Raw genomic sequence first — 19421 nt, forward strand, 5'->3', positions numbered from 1 at the left:
CATCTCGATATAGATTGTTGGGATTCTCCCAGGAGTCTTTAGCACCCATTTTATACATTTTGTTTATGGTCAGTCTCAGTAGTAGTAACTGCCAACTTGAGGAAGCTTATTTAAATTTTTGTGCATTTCTTCTCAAAAAACCCTTACATATGCTTTCTCAAGGGCCTACCAGTTTGGAAGTAAGAACTGTGTCCTGAATTATTATGTGAACTATGGATGTCCATTTTGTGTAGGGATATGTTGACATGTGGGAGAAACAGTCAGGAAGCACTGAGGAGACTAAGCATCTGGGACCAGGCAAGGATCCAGAGAGGGCGGGAGGGAGAACAGAAGGAAAGGAGAGTCATGCATCTACATGGTCACCAGAGGGCAGCAGAGACACACTCACTATTAGGCCTTCAAGGGCTTTTCTTCAACACATGATTCACTCAGCTGTTTCTTCCTCCAAATGCTGCTGTCATTCACGACTCCCTCAGCCAGTATGATAAAAGGAGCCCTGAGCTTAGGATGTCTGAGATTTTAACTTTGGTTTTGCTATAAATTTGGATAAGCTTTACTTTGGATAAGTCTCTTTTGGGGGCTTCAATTTCCTTAGCTTTAAAATAAGGATAAGGATAATACATGCACTACTCATGTTAAAATATTCCTAAAAGGGTAATGTGAGAATATAATCATGACATAAAATTCCTATTTAGGTATAGGTTTCATTATCGGGAGTGGAGTTGTGGAAAAAAGGGAGACTACAACAGTAGAGGAGATGAGAAATGACAAGAAAGGAGTAAGAGGAGTCAGGAGCCTTGTTAAGAATTTGGAGACATTCAGGTGATGACCATCAGCTCCTATTCTTGGGGCTCCTAATGGAAACCTTTTTTGAGAATTGTCAGGTCAACTCACCAGAAAGATAATTTATTTCACGGAGTCCCATAGCAATGGGTCTTATAAATATAGAGTTCTCTCCAGGAAAAGAAAGAAAAATAATCAATTCTCATATTCTGGTGATATACCAATATATCATTTCATAGTCTTCTTGGTCTTCTCTCCGATTGGAGGGGAGACAGCACTGGCAGAGCCCTAAGATCCCATCCAGAAGATGGCTTCCCCAGAGCACTGATGGGGAGCTGCTGCTCAGAAGCGGAGCGTGGCCTCTCTTCACAAGTTCAATGGGCACTTTGGGAAGGGGGGTGTGGTCCTTCTCTGTCCCCCTCCTCCATCACCCTTTAAACTTGGGAACAACAACAGACAAGAAAGTGTGACTGTCATTATTGCTGTTTAGAAGAAGCCTGAGGCTTTGAAATAATGTTTTACAGTAATATTTCTTGTATTTGTTCCTCTTGAAAATGTATTTTTCTGACACAAGATAGAAGATAATTGGCTTTGAGAGGAGGAATGGTTCCCTCACTTTAAAGTAATATTTGAGGCTTAAATGATGAATTCAGGCTGCCCATTACAGGATCAGTAAGGATGGAGGTCTACAGGGGGCCATATGTGCAGAAGGAAGCTGACTAAATAGAAGCATGTCAACAACCCTGACCTCTGGGAAGCTTGCACCCCACAGTGGTGTGTTCCAAGGTATAAATAGCCTGAGGATTAACTCAAGCCCTGATGGAATAGAAACAAGCTCTTCTGTGTTCATGACTATACTGGAGTCCCTCTGTGATACCTCAGGTCCATCAAGATGAAGGTGATATGAGAATAAACTGTCAGGAAACAGCTAGGAGGGCTCCTTGGTATGTATGACTCTCCTCATCCTACCTACCTTATCCAGTGTCGTTTTGGCCTCATCAGGGGACACAATGGACATGGAATTGTGGCAAGCTCTCCTGAGACCTCTAGGGCTTAGGACTGTGACAATGTTCCATCAAATGATAGGGAGCAGAGTATTGTCATCTAGACAAGGAAGGCAAAGAATCAGTGGCAAAGTGAGATCTTATGGATTGAATAGTTATTGAGAGAGGAATGAAGATTGTGATTCCTAAAGTTCATGCCACAAGAATAGAGTAACTGCAGTTGCCTCAAGGACTCTTGTCCAGATGCAGCTTTCCTAGCAAAATCTCCTCACATTATAGATTTGCTACCAGAAGTCAGTAGAATTTTTTAAAAAGCAGTAGAACTTCTTCAGAGTGGTACTTGAAATACCCAAACGTTTAGGGATGGGGCACTGGGGGAATTCCTAGCTCTGACGGACCTACAGTCTGAAAGCTGTTAGTACTGTCAGACCAATCACTGTCTCTGAATCCAAAACATGTCTGAAAAACCAATTCCTCTCACATTTAAAAAAGTTTAATGCACTTTTAAATTTAATTTTACAAAAAAGTTACATAAGTGTAGAAACAATCACTAATAGCAACCATGATTTTTTGAAAATGATAAAAATTACAATAAATTGATTCCACTGTGGGGGTTAGCTCGTAGGAGTGAAGTGCCAAGAAGAGCTACAAGCACGGGTGAAACTCACACCAGCTGACTAGCAAACCAGAGCCGATGCTGCACTTGGGGAATCAGGAAAATCACGAATGTGTGTTAATGCACTTCCACTCCTCCCAGGACCCCAGAGGGTGCACTCACAGAGATAGCCAGGCATGGCTATCTACCTACCAACTCACCCCCCCACCCCCCTCATTTGCACCCTCTTGCCCTGCCAAACTTCTCAGGTTCTTGTATTCCACCCTCCATGCCACTCTGAAGCAGGCTACTGTAGTTCCTCATGTCACCGGTAGATGGCAGGTTTGTCAAGAACGGGGATTTCAGTAGGCTCAACGACTATGGAGTGAGGGAGGCTGTACAGAGTTGCGTCCTAAAACATCCCAGATTTTAACTTCCAACCTCTTCTTTTCATAAATTGTGTGGAACGGGGCAAGTGTAGGAAACTTGCTGCTGCCCAATATGCTTCAGTCTCCTCAGGGCCTCAGCAGAATTGGTGACTGAAGATGGGGATCATGAAGAAACATCTAAATAAGCAGAGATTAACAATGCGTGGGGGGAGGGGCGGGAGGGGGAGGGGTTCAGCAGTGGTTGGAGAAATTAGGCACCTTTCCATGGTAAGTTCTATCTTTTGCTCCAGTACTGCCGCACTTTCTTTCTGGAACCAGTTCTAGCTTCTGACTTCCGTTGCAGCTCCTGCTGCTCCCATTACCAGTAGCTGCAGAGCATGGCCCAAAGTCTTCTATCTGAAGACCTTCTGCTTCACGTCCCTTCCCTCGTTGGCTACTTTTAACAGCCGCACTATGCTGTATTGTGTGACAGTCCTCCATTTGTTCAACCAGTCACTTGCAATGGGTACCTGGATTGTTTTCAGTCTTTTCCTGTTGCACATAATTTTGCATGAAAAGCTCCACATGCACCTTGGGCAGCTGTCACTGTAGTAGGCTGAGAAGCCATAAAACAAAATAAGTAAGAGAGATGGCAGACAACTTTGTCAGGAATAGTGGAGCTCCCTCAAACCCTAGCATGCACCCTGGCACATTGGGGCCAATCTTAGAGTCAGTTTTTTTTATGGACTATGGACTCTGACTTTCTGCACCAATATTGCTCCAATTTGCCAAAGCCACTTACCTTAACATTTGCTGAGCATGTGGGTAGTGCCACCTTCCTTCTCAGATTTCAGGGGTGAAAGATGCCTCCAGAACTTGAATACTATCCAAAGAACAGGCCTCTCTCTTAGGGAAACTCACAACAAGGTACCAAACCCTTCACAAAAGAAAAAGAGAATGTATGTCTGAGTCTCCCATCTCTTCTCCAGTGTCTCTTGCTTTGTGGTACTGGATCCCTGGTGACATCTATTCTTACAATTTCAGATTTGAGGTCTGAACAGGCTGGGTGGGGACAGGAGCCATCAGCAGCCCTATCACCTCCGTTCCTTCTAATCTCACCACCAGCCGTTGCACATTCATCCTGGCTTGAAACTTTATCTTTGTACCTTTGCTAGGTGGGAGCCAGCTTACAGCAGATGTTCTGAGTCTGTGCAGTTTGATTAAGTACCTGATTGTCACGTTGACTTTCCCTCTTGGTCTCCAGACACACATACCAAGCTCTGCATAAAAGCGGGTATGAATTTCTAGCTGCTGGCTATGACCATCCATTGCTTTGCCATCTTGTCCATGGCAAAGACAGGTGCTGTAGCTGGATATGTGGACTTCTTTCCCCACACATGACATCAATTTCACAAAAGCTTGACAGAAATTCTCCCAAGCTGCAATAGGAAAGGAGTGCTATTGAAACCAACCTGGTGCACACGAGGACAGTATAATCAGTGCCTGATTGTTTAATGATGCACTGTTGTTTAATAATTATGCTTGTGCATGATCCATGTGTGGCATGGTGCAAGCAGAAATGAATGGAACATGCCACCACCATTCATGTGGGGTCACCATCAGGACTCACACCAGGGGCTGTTAAAGCTCCTACCCAAGACTAGATCTTCCGAATGATGGACAATACATGCCCAAAGGGATAAGGGGCAGATGCACCCCAATGTTTATAACAACGCTATTAACAATAGCCAAATTATGGAAAGAGCCCAAATGTCCATTAACTAATGAATGGAAAATACATACACAATGGAATGTTACTCAGGGATCAAAAAGAGTAAAATCTTGCCATTTGCAACAACAACAACAAAAGGAATAGAGGGTGACATAGAAAATTACATGGACTGTTTGTTGAGGTAGGAACATAGATTATTAATATGTGATCTTTTCTCTTTTTTAAATTTAAATTCACGTTAGTTAACATATATTGTAGTATTGGTTTCAGGAGTAGAATTTAGTGATTCATCACTTACATATAACACCCACTGCTTATCACAAGTGCCCTCCTTAATGCCCATCACCCATTTAGCCCATCCCCCACCCCCACCCCTCCAGCAACTGTCAGTTTGTTCTCTGTATTTAAGTCTCTTATGGTTTGCCTCCTTCTCTGTTTTTACCTTATTTTATTTATCCTTCTTTTCTCCTACGTTCATCTGTTTCCTTTCTTAAATTCCACATATGAGTGAAATCATACAATAGTCATCTTTCTCTGATTGGCTTATTTTGCTTAGCATTAATACACTCTAGTGTATTATTCACGTAGATTTTTGAAAAGACATGAAGTAAATCAGGTATTTTCACTCTAGAAATGTGAGCGTAACATTGTCATTTCTGAGACCTCCTCCATTTCCCCTTCAATCAAAACACTTGCAACTTGTTTAAAATCAGCCTTTTTACCCCATTTAGCTGAAGTTTTCTGTTTATTCCATACCCTATTGCATGTCTCTACTCCCTCCCCTCTTTCTTGTTCCTTATGATTCCAAGGCAATTTAAGGATGGTTCTGTCTTCCATGGGTCTAAGAGCTTTACTTCTCAGTCTGCACTATCCACTGTTGGACCATTTCAATTTTCTGGTGGCCAGGATAAAGATGGGGTAGGGAAGAGGAGCCTATGGATATCCCCAGATGTGACCCAGGCAGTGGCCTGTTCCCATAGTTGGTGCCATCTCCAGGCTGCTTTGCATAAGTCTACAAGAGTCATCTGCTGAATCTGAGCCTTGCCTGGGAAGCAAGCTGTAAACTTTACTTTTCTGTAGACAAAGTTTCCATTCCATAATGACAAATGAATTTGTATAGTTGAGTTTTATAGTTTAAAAAATTAATCCTGTGTGAATTGTGTCATCCATAATATTTTCTACCTGCTATTTATTTATAGGTAATGAATGAAAGAGATGGAGGTTTTAGGAAAAGCAGGGTATGGATTAAAGAGGTCACTAACCTCTAGAGGGAATAATCACTTTTTGTAGCAAGTTGTTCTGGACTTAGGCTGTTTCTCTTTTCCTTCCCACACTGAGTTGATGGGTGATTGCAGCTGTCTCAGTACTGTGTTCATTGACTGGTTTCAACCCCCATCATGTACATTCCCCCTGCCTTCTGAAATGCTCATCTGGACAAGACCTTTAAGTAAAAAAATATGAAGCAGGTATAGAAAAAGAATGTATGGAGTGAAAGAAAGAAGGGAAGGAGGGAGGAGGAAAAGATGGAAGGAACAAGGGAAGGAAGCAAGATTTGGAAGGGAGGAAGGAAGGGGAGAGAAAGGGAGGAAAAGTAAAAGGGGTCAAAAGGAGAAAGAAAGGGAATGAGGGATAAAATAAAACAATTCTAATTTTTAATAATTTCCAAAAAATTCTTACAGTGGTGCCTATTTTCATACACAATATAAAAATATACCAATTCCCTGTAAACCCCTACTCCTATGATGTCAGAAAGAATGCCATTCATATCTACTCACCAGATGAATGCGTCCTTCACCTTTTGCTGTCTGATCATTCACCATCTTCTACATCCCAGCAAGCCAATCAAGGGTGAATTATGCAGTATGATCCTCTTCTAATACAGAGTCCAAGGGTACAAACCCCTACCAAATTTGTTGGAGATCATGATTATACAGATTTATTGGCCCAGATGATGGCCCGGTACCAGCCATGACTCTAAAGCCACTGGGTTTGCGTCACAACTCAGGTTATAAAGCCTGGTTAATTAAATAAAACTCATTGAAAATTTTGCAGAAAATTGAAATTATAGCCCCAGGAACCACTAGTGGAAATGTATGGATCTCAGAGATAGGAAAACAAGCACCTAGTGCACAGCCACATTAGAAAATGAACTTCATACAGGAACCTCAGGATCTAGCAGCTGCTCTCAGCATAAGTGGGCAAGGTCCCTGCAGCTCCTTAGAGGAAGAAGTAAAGGATCTTTTGCTCCAAAGGAAGTATACATTGCCCTCATTCAGTATCCATATTGCACACCCTGAAGGAGGCCTCGCAAACTACTCAAATGCAAGTACACTCTTTGGTTGCGGTTATTACTCTTACTATGTAGTGCAGGATAATAAGATTGCTACTAGACCCCATGTGTCTAACACTCTCTCAGGAAGTGTGCTGAAACACATTCAGCAGGAACACAACTGCACTACAGGATGGCTGAGCATCAAGCACTTGCCTGCCTGGTTGGAAGGATTTCAGCCTGTGTGTCATGGATTCTGGCCATAGATTCTGACCAAGAGTTCACTTTCTTCTGCATTAAATGGTACCAATGGAAGTGATGCCCAAATGAGTCAGTTTGTCCTTATACCACTCTCAAATTATATCCCAAGCATAAAGGCTCTCCCAGCGTGACCAAATCAGACCCATCTGGCTGGTCAATTTGTGTTCTAATATTTTTACTATAAGTTTAATGGATGAGGCCTGGATTGTAAAGCTGGCATCCATAAATGTCCCTATAATTAGCTTATCAATGTGTTCAGAATCTATATTATTTTTTATTAAAAAACTTTCTTTAGGATTAGTGGTTATTTATTTATTTTTAATTAACATCCATGTTAGTTAGCATATAGTGCAATAATTATTTCAAGAGTAGATTCCAGTGATTCATCCCCTGTGTATAACACCCAGTGCTCATCCCAACAAGTGTCTTCTTTAATGCCCCTTACCCATTTAGCCCATCCCCCCCACCCACAACCCCTCCAGGAACCCTGTTTGTTCTCTGTTTAAGAGTTTCTTATGTTTTGTCCCCCTCCTTGTTTTTACATTATTTTTGCTTCCCTCCCCTTATGTTTTTCTGTTTTGTATCTTAAATTCCTCATATGAGTGAAGTCATATGATATTTGTTTTTCTCTGACTAATTTCACTTAGCATAATATCTTCCAGTTCCATCCACGTAGTTGCAAATGACAAGATTTCATTCTTTTTGATTGCTGAGTAGTTTTCCATTGTGTATATATACTACATCTTCTTTATCCATTCATCTGTTGGTGGGAATTTGGGTTCTTTCCATACTTTGGCTATTGTCGCCAGCGCTGCTATGAACATTGTGGGGCATGTGCCCCTCTGAAACAGCACACCTGGATCCCTTGGATAAATACTTCATGGCACAATTGCTGGGTCGTAGGGTAGTTCTATTTTTAATTTTTTTTGGAACCTCCACACTGTTTTCCAGAGTGCCTGCACCCATTTGCATTCCCACCAGCAGTGCAAAAGAGAGCCTCTTTCTCTGCATCATTGCCCACATCTGTTGTTGCCTGAGTTGTCAATATTAGCCATTCCGGCTGGTGTTAGGTGGTATCTCATTGCGGTTTTAATTTGTATTTCCCTGATGATGAGTGATGTTGAGCATTTTTTCATATGTTTGCTAACTATCTGGATGTCTTATTTGGAAAAGTAGCTATTCATGTCTTTTGACCATTTCTTCACTGGATTATTTGTTTTTTGGGTGTTGAGTTTGATAAGTTCTTTATAGATTTTGGATACTAATGCTTTATCTGATATGTCATTTGCAAATATTTTCTGCCATTCCATTGGTTGCCTTTTAGTTTTGCTGATTATTTCTGTCGCTGTGCAGAAGCTTTTTATTTTGATAAGGTCCCAATAGTTCATTTTTGCTTTTGTTTCCCTTGCCTCCAGAGACGTATTGAGTAAGAATTTGCTGTGGCTGAGGTCAAAGAGGTTTTTGCCTGCTTTCTCCTCTAGGATTTTTATGGCTTCCTATCTTATGTTTATGTCGTTCATCCATTTTGAGTATATTTTTGTGTATGGTGTAAGAAAATGGTCCAGGTTCATTTTTCTGCATGTTGCTGTCCAGTTTTTCCAGCACCATTTGCTGAAGAGACTGTCCTTATTCCATTGGATATTCTTTCCTGCTTTTTTCAAAGATTAGTTGGCCATATGTTTGTAGGTCAATTTCTGGGTTCTGTATTCTGTTTCATTGATCTGAATGTCTGTTTCTGTGCCAGTACCATGCTGTATTGATGATTACAGCTTTGTAATACATCTTGAAGTCTGGGAGTGTGATGCCTCCAGGTTCAGTTTTCTTTTTCAATATAGCTTTGGCTATTAGGGGTCTTTTCTGGTTCCATACAAATTTTAGGATTATTTGTTCTAGCTCTGTGAAGAATGTTGGTGTTATTTTGATAAGGATTGCATTGAATATGTAGATTGCTTTGGTAGTATCGACATTTTAACAATGTTTGTTCTTCCAATCCATGAACATGGAATATTTTCGTGTGTGTGTGTGTGTGTGTGTGTGTGTGTGTGTGTGCATGTGTCATCTTCAATTTTTTTCATAAGCTTTCTATAGTTTTCGGTGTATATATATTTTTTAACCTTTTTGGTTAGGGTTATTCCTAGGTATTTTATGGCTTTTGGTGCAATTGTAAATGGGATTGATTCCTTGATTTATCTTTCTGTTGTTTCATTATTGTTGTATAGGAATGCAACTGATTTCTGTGCATTGATTTTATATCCTGCACATTTGCTTTATTCATGGATCAGTTCTAGTAGTTTTGTGGTGCAGTCTTTTGGATGTTCCATATAGAGTATCATGGCATCTGCAAAGAGTGAAAGTTTGACTTCCTCCTTGTCAATTTGGATGTCTTTTATTCCTTTGTATTGTCTGATTGCTGAAGCTAGGACTTTCAGTACTATGTTGAATAACAATGGTGAGAGTGGACATTCCTGTCGTGTTCCTGACCTTAGTGGGAAAGCTCTCATTTTTTTCCCCATTGAGAATGATATTAGTGGTGGGTCTTCCGTATATGATCTTGAGGTATGATCCTTCTATCCCTACATTCTTGAGGACTTTTATGAAGAAAGGATGCTGTATTTTGTCAAATGCTTTCTCTGCATCTATTGAGAGGATCATGTGGTTATTGTTCTTTCTTTTATTGACATGATATATCATATTGATTGTTTTGTGGGTATTGAACCAGCCCTACATCCCAGGTATAAATCTCACTTGGTCTTGGTGAATAATTATTTTAATGTATTGTTGGATCCAGTTGGATAGTATTTTGTTGATGATTTTTTAATTTCTTTAATGTTTATTTATTTTTGAGAGAGAGAGAGAGAGAGAGAGAGAGCGCTGGGGAGGAGCTGAGAGAGAGGGAGACACAGAATCTGAAGCAGGCTCCAGGCTCTAAGCTGTCATCTCAGAGCCCAATTCAGGGCTCAAACCCACAAACTGTGAGATAATGACCTGAACTGAAGTTGAACACTTAAGTGACTGAGCCAACCAGGTGCCCCTCGAGAATATATATTATTAATGGAGTCCCTACAAAATGAGGTCATGGACACTGTATTCTCCTTTGCAAGGTACACCCCTGCTGATCCAATGGAGCTCACTGAGACTGCTCATGTAGCAGTAGAGCCCATACTTGTGGTTCCATCCTGGGCCAGGCCTCTAGCACATATACTCAGAATTCAGCACCAGCCTGACACTTGTACCCTTCATTGATCTCTTCATGGAAAGGCCACCCTCCGCCAGGTTGGCCTCCACCACTCCCAAGCACACCAACTCCACAGACAACATCACCCTTTCCTGAGAGCTTACTGTTGGAGATGATTTTACCTCAGATGGCCACACCACAACCCAAGAGAACAACAAGAAGACAATGTGCCCCAAACTTGTGGGACATTGGAATTTTTTTCCCACACAAGGAGGGAAATGATTATATTAACTGTCAACCTGGAGGCTTATTTGCAAACATGCCTCCAAATGATTGACAATGAGGACCCAAGAGAGTACTTTTTTTTTTTTCTGAAAGAGCTAAGCGCTTGCCTCAGAAAGCTAACCTTTAGCAAAATGCTTGTAAACCATAAGTCCCCTGCCATCTGCCTGGAAGGACTAAACAGCATTTCATCTTTATGTCAGTGAAGCCAAATAATGTATTCTAAACCATCCTAGTTACATAAGTACTTCCTCACAATACCCCCAGTTTGACCTGCTCAACTCCATGATCAGGGACCTCTTCATGCCGTTTTCACTGCTAAATGTACTGGATTACAGCTTTGCTTTCCACCTAACACCTCCACAACACATTCTGTTCCTCATTTTGTTTCCACCACCACTACCGACACCTCCTCCAGACTTGAATTTACCACCTGCACTCCTCTCCACATCTTACCCATATACCCCTCCCTATTGTCCAACACAACCCTGCCTTACAACCAAATGGGCCACATCCAACCTGACAAATATATCCATAGAAACCTCTGAGCCTTGCAAGTAAATGATGCTGGGTCTGTCACCTCGCAGTGGCTGACCTACAGCCAACTTCTGGCCCTAATTGCTGACCAAATTCCTTAAACAAAACATCTTCAACAGGTAATTGTTAAGCAAAAATATATATTAATGTGACCAATTAAAAATGAAGACTTTTCCAGCTCTCCTTCCCCCAAACACACACAATATAGGTATATGTATGCAAACACATCTGTATTCTATAAGATCATTTGGAATTAGATAAATTCCACACTTTAGATCTCATGCAATAGAGAATAATATTTAAGAATGCCATTTCTTGACTTTCTTACCTGGACTGTGGAGTAAAATCACTTCCTATTCCTGGAAGAAGAGGTGAAAGGAGGATTCACAGGTGAGGGCAGGCACATTTTCAGAAGATGGAAACAACTTTGCATTGGAATGTCTTACATTTCTGGGATTTGTGCTAGATATGGAGTGGGAAAGATGGCATGTGGAGTTGGAAATGACTTCTGAAAACAAGGTGCCAGAATGTCTAAAATCAGGAGGAGGTTCTGAGTAAGGAGTCAAACCATTAATTGGCCATGTGGGGACAGCTGTTGAAGGCAAACACTCTTAGGCTTCTGTGGTGAATCTATTCCTTTAGAATTTCTCAGTTATTGAGTTCAGCTTGTGCCTTTTAGAACAGAACTTGGGTACTATAAAACAACCTGACTATAGATGTTCAAATCATAACAATGGAAACTGTGGTTGGATGGCAGGGAAATATTCTGAGATGTGGGTCCTAAATTACCAACCTCCTCTGCCCCAACACATACACATACACATACACGTACACGTGCACATACACATACACATACACATACACACACTTGTGGCCTTGGGTTCCATGTGAAACTGATCTCATTTCCAGGCCTTACTTACCTATTACCCCCAAATACTCCTCTGGTTCTAGGTTTGGTACTGTGAAGGAACCAGAGGTAAGGTGTACATATTTGCATTTAGTAATTTAAGGAAAAATTCCCATTAGCTTCTATGTCTTGTCTGTATCACAGGTAATAGAAGTAAGAGTATTACATTTCTCAGGCTCTTTTTGCCCAAGATCTGAATGTGGTCTACATGCTGCCAGTAAAAGTTAGTATTATGAGATTTGGGAAGTGGCAGGTAGGTTGAAGCTATCTCATGTGGTAGACACAAGCGTTTCACACACAGGAGTCTTGGCAACAGCCTTGTGTTTCCAAGACAGTCCTTTCCTTGGGGCTCTAGAGGAGACAGTTTCCTGACCTCCTGGATTTAGGGGTACACACTGACTTTTGCTCCTCCAGTCTTCCTAACACTTTAAAGGTATAAGTCCTTGTAATACAGGAGAATTGTAACAAACGATTCTGTTTAAAGTGTCTATAGGGACTTCTATTTACAGACTGAACTCTGACTAGTACAGTGGTTCCTCACCATTTGATGTCACCGAACAGAACTCACTCAGGTGCCCTCAGAAATCCCCTCAGACTAAGGAAGCTAGGGTATAGGAAGAAAACAGGAGACCATGAGTAGTGTCTAGATAGGAACATCTCTCTTGTCACAGGGAAAGGGAAATGAAAGTATTTTCTAACGTCTCCCAATTTGGTAATCTCATGAGGAGAACCAATCAGCGTTCTAGAACTAAGCAATATCATAAGTTGCTGAGCAACACCTTAGTTTGAAAGTGCTGTTATGACATTTAAGATATTTTTCTGTAAATTGTCTTTGAGTTTACCATATATTCATTGAGCAACTTATAAAAACCAAAGAGTATGACAGCCAGCAAAGGGCAGTCATAGAGAAATTATATTTGTTTTGACCTCTGAGGAGCAGATGACAAGCCTAAATCATAGGACCAGACTCTCAGCAGAGACTGATACTGTAGAACTCTCATCTGGACCATTCCTTTGCCTCCAGGAAGTGTATTTCTTAACAATTTTAGGGCAAAACTGTTGTGGGTCTCTTCTAAGTGATCTAGAAGTCAGTGGTAGAGGATGTTCAAAGCCCTTGTATATGATCAGATAATCAGTAATGTGTAGAGTTTTTTCTCTCATGATTTGTGAAGGCAGCAGTGGGTGGATATCTTATCCAGCAGTGGATAAGACATTAGCACAACAGTATAGACAATCTGCCCAGAGTATATGTGTCATGACTGATAATAACAGTGAACTCACCATCTGGTGGTCTGCCTCACTGACAGTTCTCTCTTTATTGAAAGTATTCAGATTCTAGCCCTTTCTATGTATGGCTTAATTTTCCTTCCTACGGCACTGTATGTCCAGAAACATGAGGGCCAGAGTGTGTTAACTTTCAGGTTTCTCAATGGTGAGCATCAAAATAAATTCTTAGAATCAGAACTACAATAATTTATGACATGAGGAGAACTTTCATAATGTTATGACATGAGGAAAGTTATGGTAAAGCCCTCCTGCAGGTTATTATCTCTATTGCCCCCAGTAAAATAAGCTTTGCCCAATTTACTCCACCCTGTGCATCACCTTGATTCCTCAAATGAGGTGTATCCCCAGCGGTCCACTCCAGTCTCAGGTCATATTTAGTATGGTGTGGATTAGGAAAAGGTACCCCCCCCCCCTTACATTCCACTGCTTCCAGTAACCATTACCTATAACATCTCTTCCATCCCTCTCCAGCTAGAGGGGTGTTGACACCAGAGTTCCCCACTGATGTTCTGTAAATATAGTACAGTGCCAGGAATTCCCAGCTTTTGGGCTGAGTTGTCCATCTGGGAGTCTAGGAAACTGGAGAAGAATCCTGAAGCAATAAGGAGCTTTTTAAGTGAAGCTCTGTCACCCAGTACTGTCAAGAATCAAGTATTCTCCAAGCATGACAATTTACCTTCTCTTTAGATGATTTGTTGTCCCTTAAATAACTCCCCAGCTATCACAGCACAGAGGCATAATCTGTCACTAATTGTCACACAGGGTGTTTCCATAGATTTTATTCTCAGTGCTTCAGGTACATCTGTTTCTAGAACTTATACTGGGATGAAACAGTCTATGGCTGAATGCACAACATTCTCAAAAACTTGAGTTTTTGCTCTTTTTGTTTATTTGTTTCGATTAATTGATTAAAACTCTACTTCTTTATCTAATGAACGAAGTGTTTCCTTTCCTGACCCTTTACAAGAGCTCTTTCCTTAGCAACAGATGTGTCATCTCAAAAGTTTTTCTGATTGGCTTCAGCTCAATTTATTTGAATTTTAATCAGTCAGACTCTATCATACCTTACATTCTCTTTTCCTTTATTCTTGTCAGTTCTACCCCACTCTTAAGCTCTACTGACCCCTATAAAATCGCCAAAGAAGAAAATGGCTGTAAGTAGAGTCCCAGTGCTAGGATTTTGCATCATGGCTTTACTGATGGGTCCTCAGGAATCATTGGCTATCAAAGGTAAGTGCTAAGAGAAACAAAACTTTGGATATAAGCTCTAAGAACATTCGAGAGATAAACTGTAACTATTTGCAAGACAATCTTTGGGCTGAAGGGAAAGTGTGGCAGTCTTCATGTGGTCTAAATCTGAAAGTATAAAAATTATAGTTTGAATATCTTATCATAAATTGAAGTCAGTCACATTTAGTTGAGAGGAACAAAAGCTGAGTATTGATTAATACCATTGACTTTGAGATCAGCCAGACTTGAAGTGAAAATATTTTCTGAGAGGCATTAATGTAAGCTAACGTCTGGGTTTTAATTTCTTTTTCTGGAAAATAAGTAAATTTTAAAATCTCACATAATTTTGTATGATTAAATGAGGAAAAAAATTTGAGAAGTTCTTACCATTGGTTCTTAGCCAAATACATGGTAGTTATGTTTTGGCAATTGAATCCTGTCAGCATATTTTAAGCACATTGTACTGAAGATCACCAGAAAGGGAAGTCACCAAAAGCAATTAATCTATCCAAGGGAGGGTAAGGGCAGGTATGTATGCTGATACAAAATGCATTTAACTTACTTCCTCTTGGGAGAGGGATATCCCCTTCACCCCTTCAGTAGATTTTACAATGATCTATGGTCACTATCATTTAGTGATTTTCACGAAAGAGTAGAACAATGAGTAAGAATATGGAGATTCTGCTATTATTCTCTGTCATCTCCACACAAAATGTTTACTTCTGTGAAAATGTATTATGAAAAAGTGTCCTTCACTCAGACTGATCCCACAGAGGGTGGCAGGTACACTGGAAATAAGTAATGTAATAATCCAACTCCAAGACCCATGATAGAAATTTTAAGTTTCTATTGCCTAGAAAGAGCCACATATAGAGATACATACCTTGTAAGATAGAGTCTCTTCCCTTGGGATGGAAGGGGAAGCTAGAGGTGTCTCTGTTCCTTAAATACAAAGCAACTTTAACCCTAAAATGCTTGTTACAGGCCTGATGATGTACTAAGAAATTACTTACTTTGCTTGCCTCATTTAATTCCAAAGAAAAAGCCAAGGTAGAAGCAAAACCACAGGAAAGTATAGTAGGAAAATAACATATGAGTAGATAAACTAATCAATTCAAGGTTACTAAGTAGCTGAATAAGAATTAAAGATTTAATTTGATTCCACAGTTCAGAACCCAGACTTTTAAACAGTTTTCCCCTCTTCTTATATTACAATGTTCTGAGAGATGCCCTAGAATTCTTGTCTAAGTGTATTTAATTGCCAGGAAAATGCAGTGAGTGAACAATTCTCTTTCAGGAGCTGCTGCTGTATTTCCAAATAGGGAGTCATTTCTCAGCTAGTAACATGGAGCCACAAACGGCTTCACAAGACTCGGATTTTCAGCCCTCATTTTCTTCAATCCACCCTCTCTAACTCTGCCCCTTTATTTCTGCCTTCCAGCTGTGTTCAACATGGATGTCTTCCACCTGACCCTCATCTTCAGACTCATCCCTGCCCTCCATCACTCCTTCACTCCATATAGCTCCACTCCATATTGTTCCACTGCCCCTGCCAACATGTTTATCTCACATCCTGGATTCTTCTTTCTCTCTTCCACCTTTCTTCTCCCACCCTAACACCTTTCCTGCCTTTTCAGAGGAGCATGTGATCATCCAGGCTGAGTTCTATCTGAAGCCTGACTCATCAGGCGAGTTTATGTTTGACTTTGATGGTGATGAGATTTTCCACGTGGATATGGAAAAGAAGGAGACAGTGTGGCGGCTTGAAGAATTTGGACGTTTTGCCAGCTTTGAGGCCCAGGGTGCCTTGGCCAATATAGCTGTGGACAAAGCTAACCTGGACATCTTGATAAAGCGCTCCAACAACACCCCAAACACCAATGGTAACTTCTACACTGCTAGACATTGGAATCCTAACTTTGAAACAGATGCTTTGGCTTGTGTTACATTATTGTGATTGACTTTCCCTCCCAGGGGCCTAGAGTTGCTATCAGCAAGCCCCTACGTCTTATGCCAAAGGCCCAAGAACAGTATATAAGTTTATTTCTTTCCTGAGGTGCTCACATCTTATCCTCACCATCCACAGTCACTTATACTGTGAGTCATTGCCCCAAATCTATGCCAGGAGAGACAGGAATAAAATTATACCCATTACTTAAAATATCCCAATATATATTATACCATAACATTGGTTCCAATTCAGGAGGGAGAGTATCAGAGATAGGTATCTGAGACTGTGGCATAGATTCTCAGGCACATTTCCAATTGCTTTTTCAAAAGCTTCAGTGGGAGGGAGAGGGTATAGCCTAAGCAGGGAGGCCTAATTTCTGTCATGTGTCCCCAGAACCTCCTGAGGTGACTGTGCTCTCAAACAGCCCTGTGGAACTGGGAGAGCCCAACATCCTCATCTGTTTCATCGACAAGTTCTCCCCACCAGTGATCAATGTCACGTGGCTTCGAAATGGAAAGCCTGTCACCACAGGAGTGTCAGAGACCGTCTTCCTGCCCCGGGAAGACCACCTTTTCCGCAAGTTCCACTATCTCCCTTTCCTACCCTCGACGGAGGATGTCTATGACTGCAAGGTGGAGCATTGGGGTTTGGATGAGCCTCTTCTCAAGCACTGGGGTATGGACTATCTTCAGTCTCCTTCATTCTATGGTTTCCTCCCGTGATGCATGTGTCTGGTGCTTAGGGACCCAGAGTACCCTAACACATCCATAACAATTGCTGCACATCCTATTCCTTGTCTTATCCCATTATTCAGCTCCCCCCACTTGTTAATTTGCGTTCCTTTCATCCACCATTCTGTCTTCCTCTTATTTAATTGTTTAGTAACTATTCATTTGACTAAACACCCTACATTTGGTTCTAGGTGCTACACCATATGACTGTCATTACTTCTGTACCGTACTCTGTTTTATTTTCCCCAGAGTTTGATGCACCAACCCCCCTCCCAGAGACAACAGAGAATGTGGTGTGTGCCCTGGGCCTGATCGTGGGTCTGGTGGGCATCATTGTCGGAACCATCTTCATCATCAAGGGCATGCGCAAGGTCAATGCTGGTGAACGCCGAGGGCCTCTGTGAGGCATCCACAGGTGGGTGTCATGTGGTCAGAGGAAGACATATATGGAGTTTTCCAAGGGTAGGAAACAGAATGGAGAAAAAGATGTGTGATGTGTTTAACAGAAAATGACAGGAAAGTCATGGCTCTTGATTTATCTTTGCTGGACAGAATCAGACTTTGGCATCATCTGGTATCCCAAGGTTTTAAGATCCCATATTCTTTCGCATACATGTACACCTAGACCACAAATTCAATCTTGGAAGTTATCTTTACTACCTAAGACCATTGATGCACATAATACTTCTAAAGCAAATGATCTAGGAAGGATTTGGGCACTTCTGGTTTATATTTTCTGAAGCGGTACATCAGTTCAGAAACATTTCCAGAGGTTGGCTCTTGTGGGGTTAAAATAAATTCACTGGATGAAATGAAAATCCCTTGAAGGCCATTGCCTGTTTTTACTTCTGTAATCTGAAAAGTGGTGTGGAAACTTCCAAGAGAACGTAAGCCGTGGTCTGCTCATTATTCATGCTTACTTGGAGAGTAGGGGATGCAGTTCATGTTGGAAAGGTTATATTTACTAGATTGTATTTACTATTACTTGGGTTAGATGAATATTAAGACACTTTTCCAAATCAGGGTTGCCTGAGTGGCTCAGCAGGTGAGTATCCAATTCTTGATTTCAGCTCAGGTCATGATCTCAGGGTCATGGGATTGAGCCCCACAGCAGGCTACAGGCTGAGTGTGGAGCCTGCTTGGGATTCTCTCTCTCTCTCTCTCTCTGTCTCTGTCTCTGTCTCTGTCTCTTTCTCTCTCCCTCTACCCTTCTTCTCCACTCATGCTCTCTCTCTCTCTAAAATAAAAAAAATATTTATATTTTATTATTTTTTAATGTTTTATTTATTTTTGAGAGACAGAGAGAGAGAGAGAGAGAGAGCATGCACGAGAGGGTCAGAGAGAGAGGGAGACACAGAATCTGAAGCAGTCTCCAGGCTCTGAGCTGTCAGCACAGAGCCTGATGCAGGGTTCAAACTGGTGAACTGTGAGATCATGCCCTGAGCTGAAGTTGGATGCTTAACTGACAGAGCCACCCAGGCGCCCCATAAAAACAAACAAACAAACAAACAAACAAACAAACAAACAAACAAAAAATGTAAAGAGACTTTTCCAAATGAAAGGATCAAGGGAGAAAGGAAGGAATCTGAAAAGAGAGCTTGAAGTATTCATCTTAACACTTTAGTAACTATGTGTGTCCTGCTACAGGCAATGGCATTTACTAAAGAGAAGATCAATGAAGAAATTTGTGCTTTAATAGCTTCATGAGCCCAGCAATACTCCAATTGTGCACCTCACAGAAGACAACTTTTCTCCAGCATTTTCAGCCCTTTAGCTGTTCTAAGAATAATGATGCCTTCCTGATCTGTCCAGACTCTGACATCTAGTTATTCCCTGATTGTTGCCCCTTCTTGGGTATGTTTTCCTCCATTTTCTATCTTCATTTTAATATCACCATGTAATGCCTCTGGAATAGACCCTAGAAGATCCTTTCTCTATTATGGAACCTTTTGAATGTTCAATATAGACATCATTTCTACATTTATTGTTTGGGTTTCTTCAAACTGTAATTGTGATTTTTTGAGCACAATAAACTTTTGATGAGTCTGAGATGAAGTTTTGGTGTCTAAACCAGTTCTTCATAGGGACTAGGAAATATATGTGATTCTTTCTTCCTGAAATGTGTTAATGTTGAATGTGTGTGATAAATTCTGTAAGTAATCAGAAATACCTAGGTTCATTAGGACCATGCCTCACTTGTAGCATCCATAAACAATCCAATTGCTGTGGTCCAGTCCCCCTAGGAAAACCCTGGAGTAGAGTTTGTTGGGAGATCTCTACTTAGCAATGGTTTCAGAATCTGATTTTGG

General features: G+C 41.1%; 1 protein-coding gene across 1 annotated transcript; it reads left to right on the plus strand.

The window, feature by feature from the left end:
• Nucleotides 1–14347: 14347 nt before the first annotated feature.
• Nucleotides 14348–19106, plus strand: LOC100169654 (MHC class II antigen DRA). Its single transcript, NM_001128071.1, is given in 5 exon segments — nt 14348–14430; nt 16068–16313; nt 16775–17056; nt 17362–17527; nt 18760–19106. Coding segments are annotated over 4 exon segments (765 nt in total). The 5' UTR covers nt 14348; the 3' UTR covers nt 17517–17527; nt 18760–19106.
• Nucleotides 19107–19421: the final 315 nt, after the last annotated feature.

The sequence above is a fragment of the Felis catus genome, chromosome B2, assembly GCF_018350175.1.
Source record: "Felis catus isolate Fca126 chromosome B2, F.catus_Fca126_mat1.0, whole genome shotgun sequence".
Taxonomy (NCBI): Eukaryota; Metazoa; Chordata; class Mammalia; order Carnivora; family Felidae; genus Felis; species Felis catus.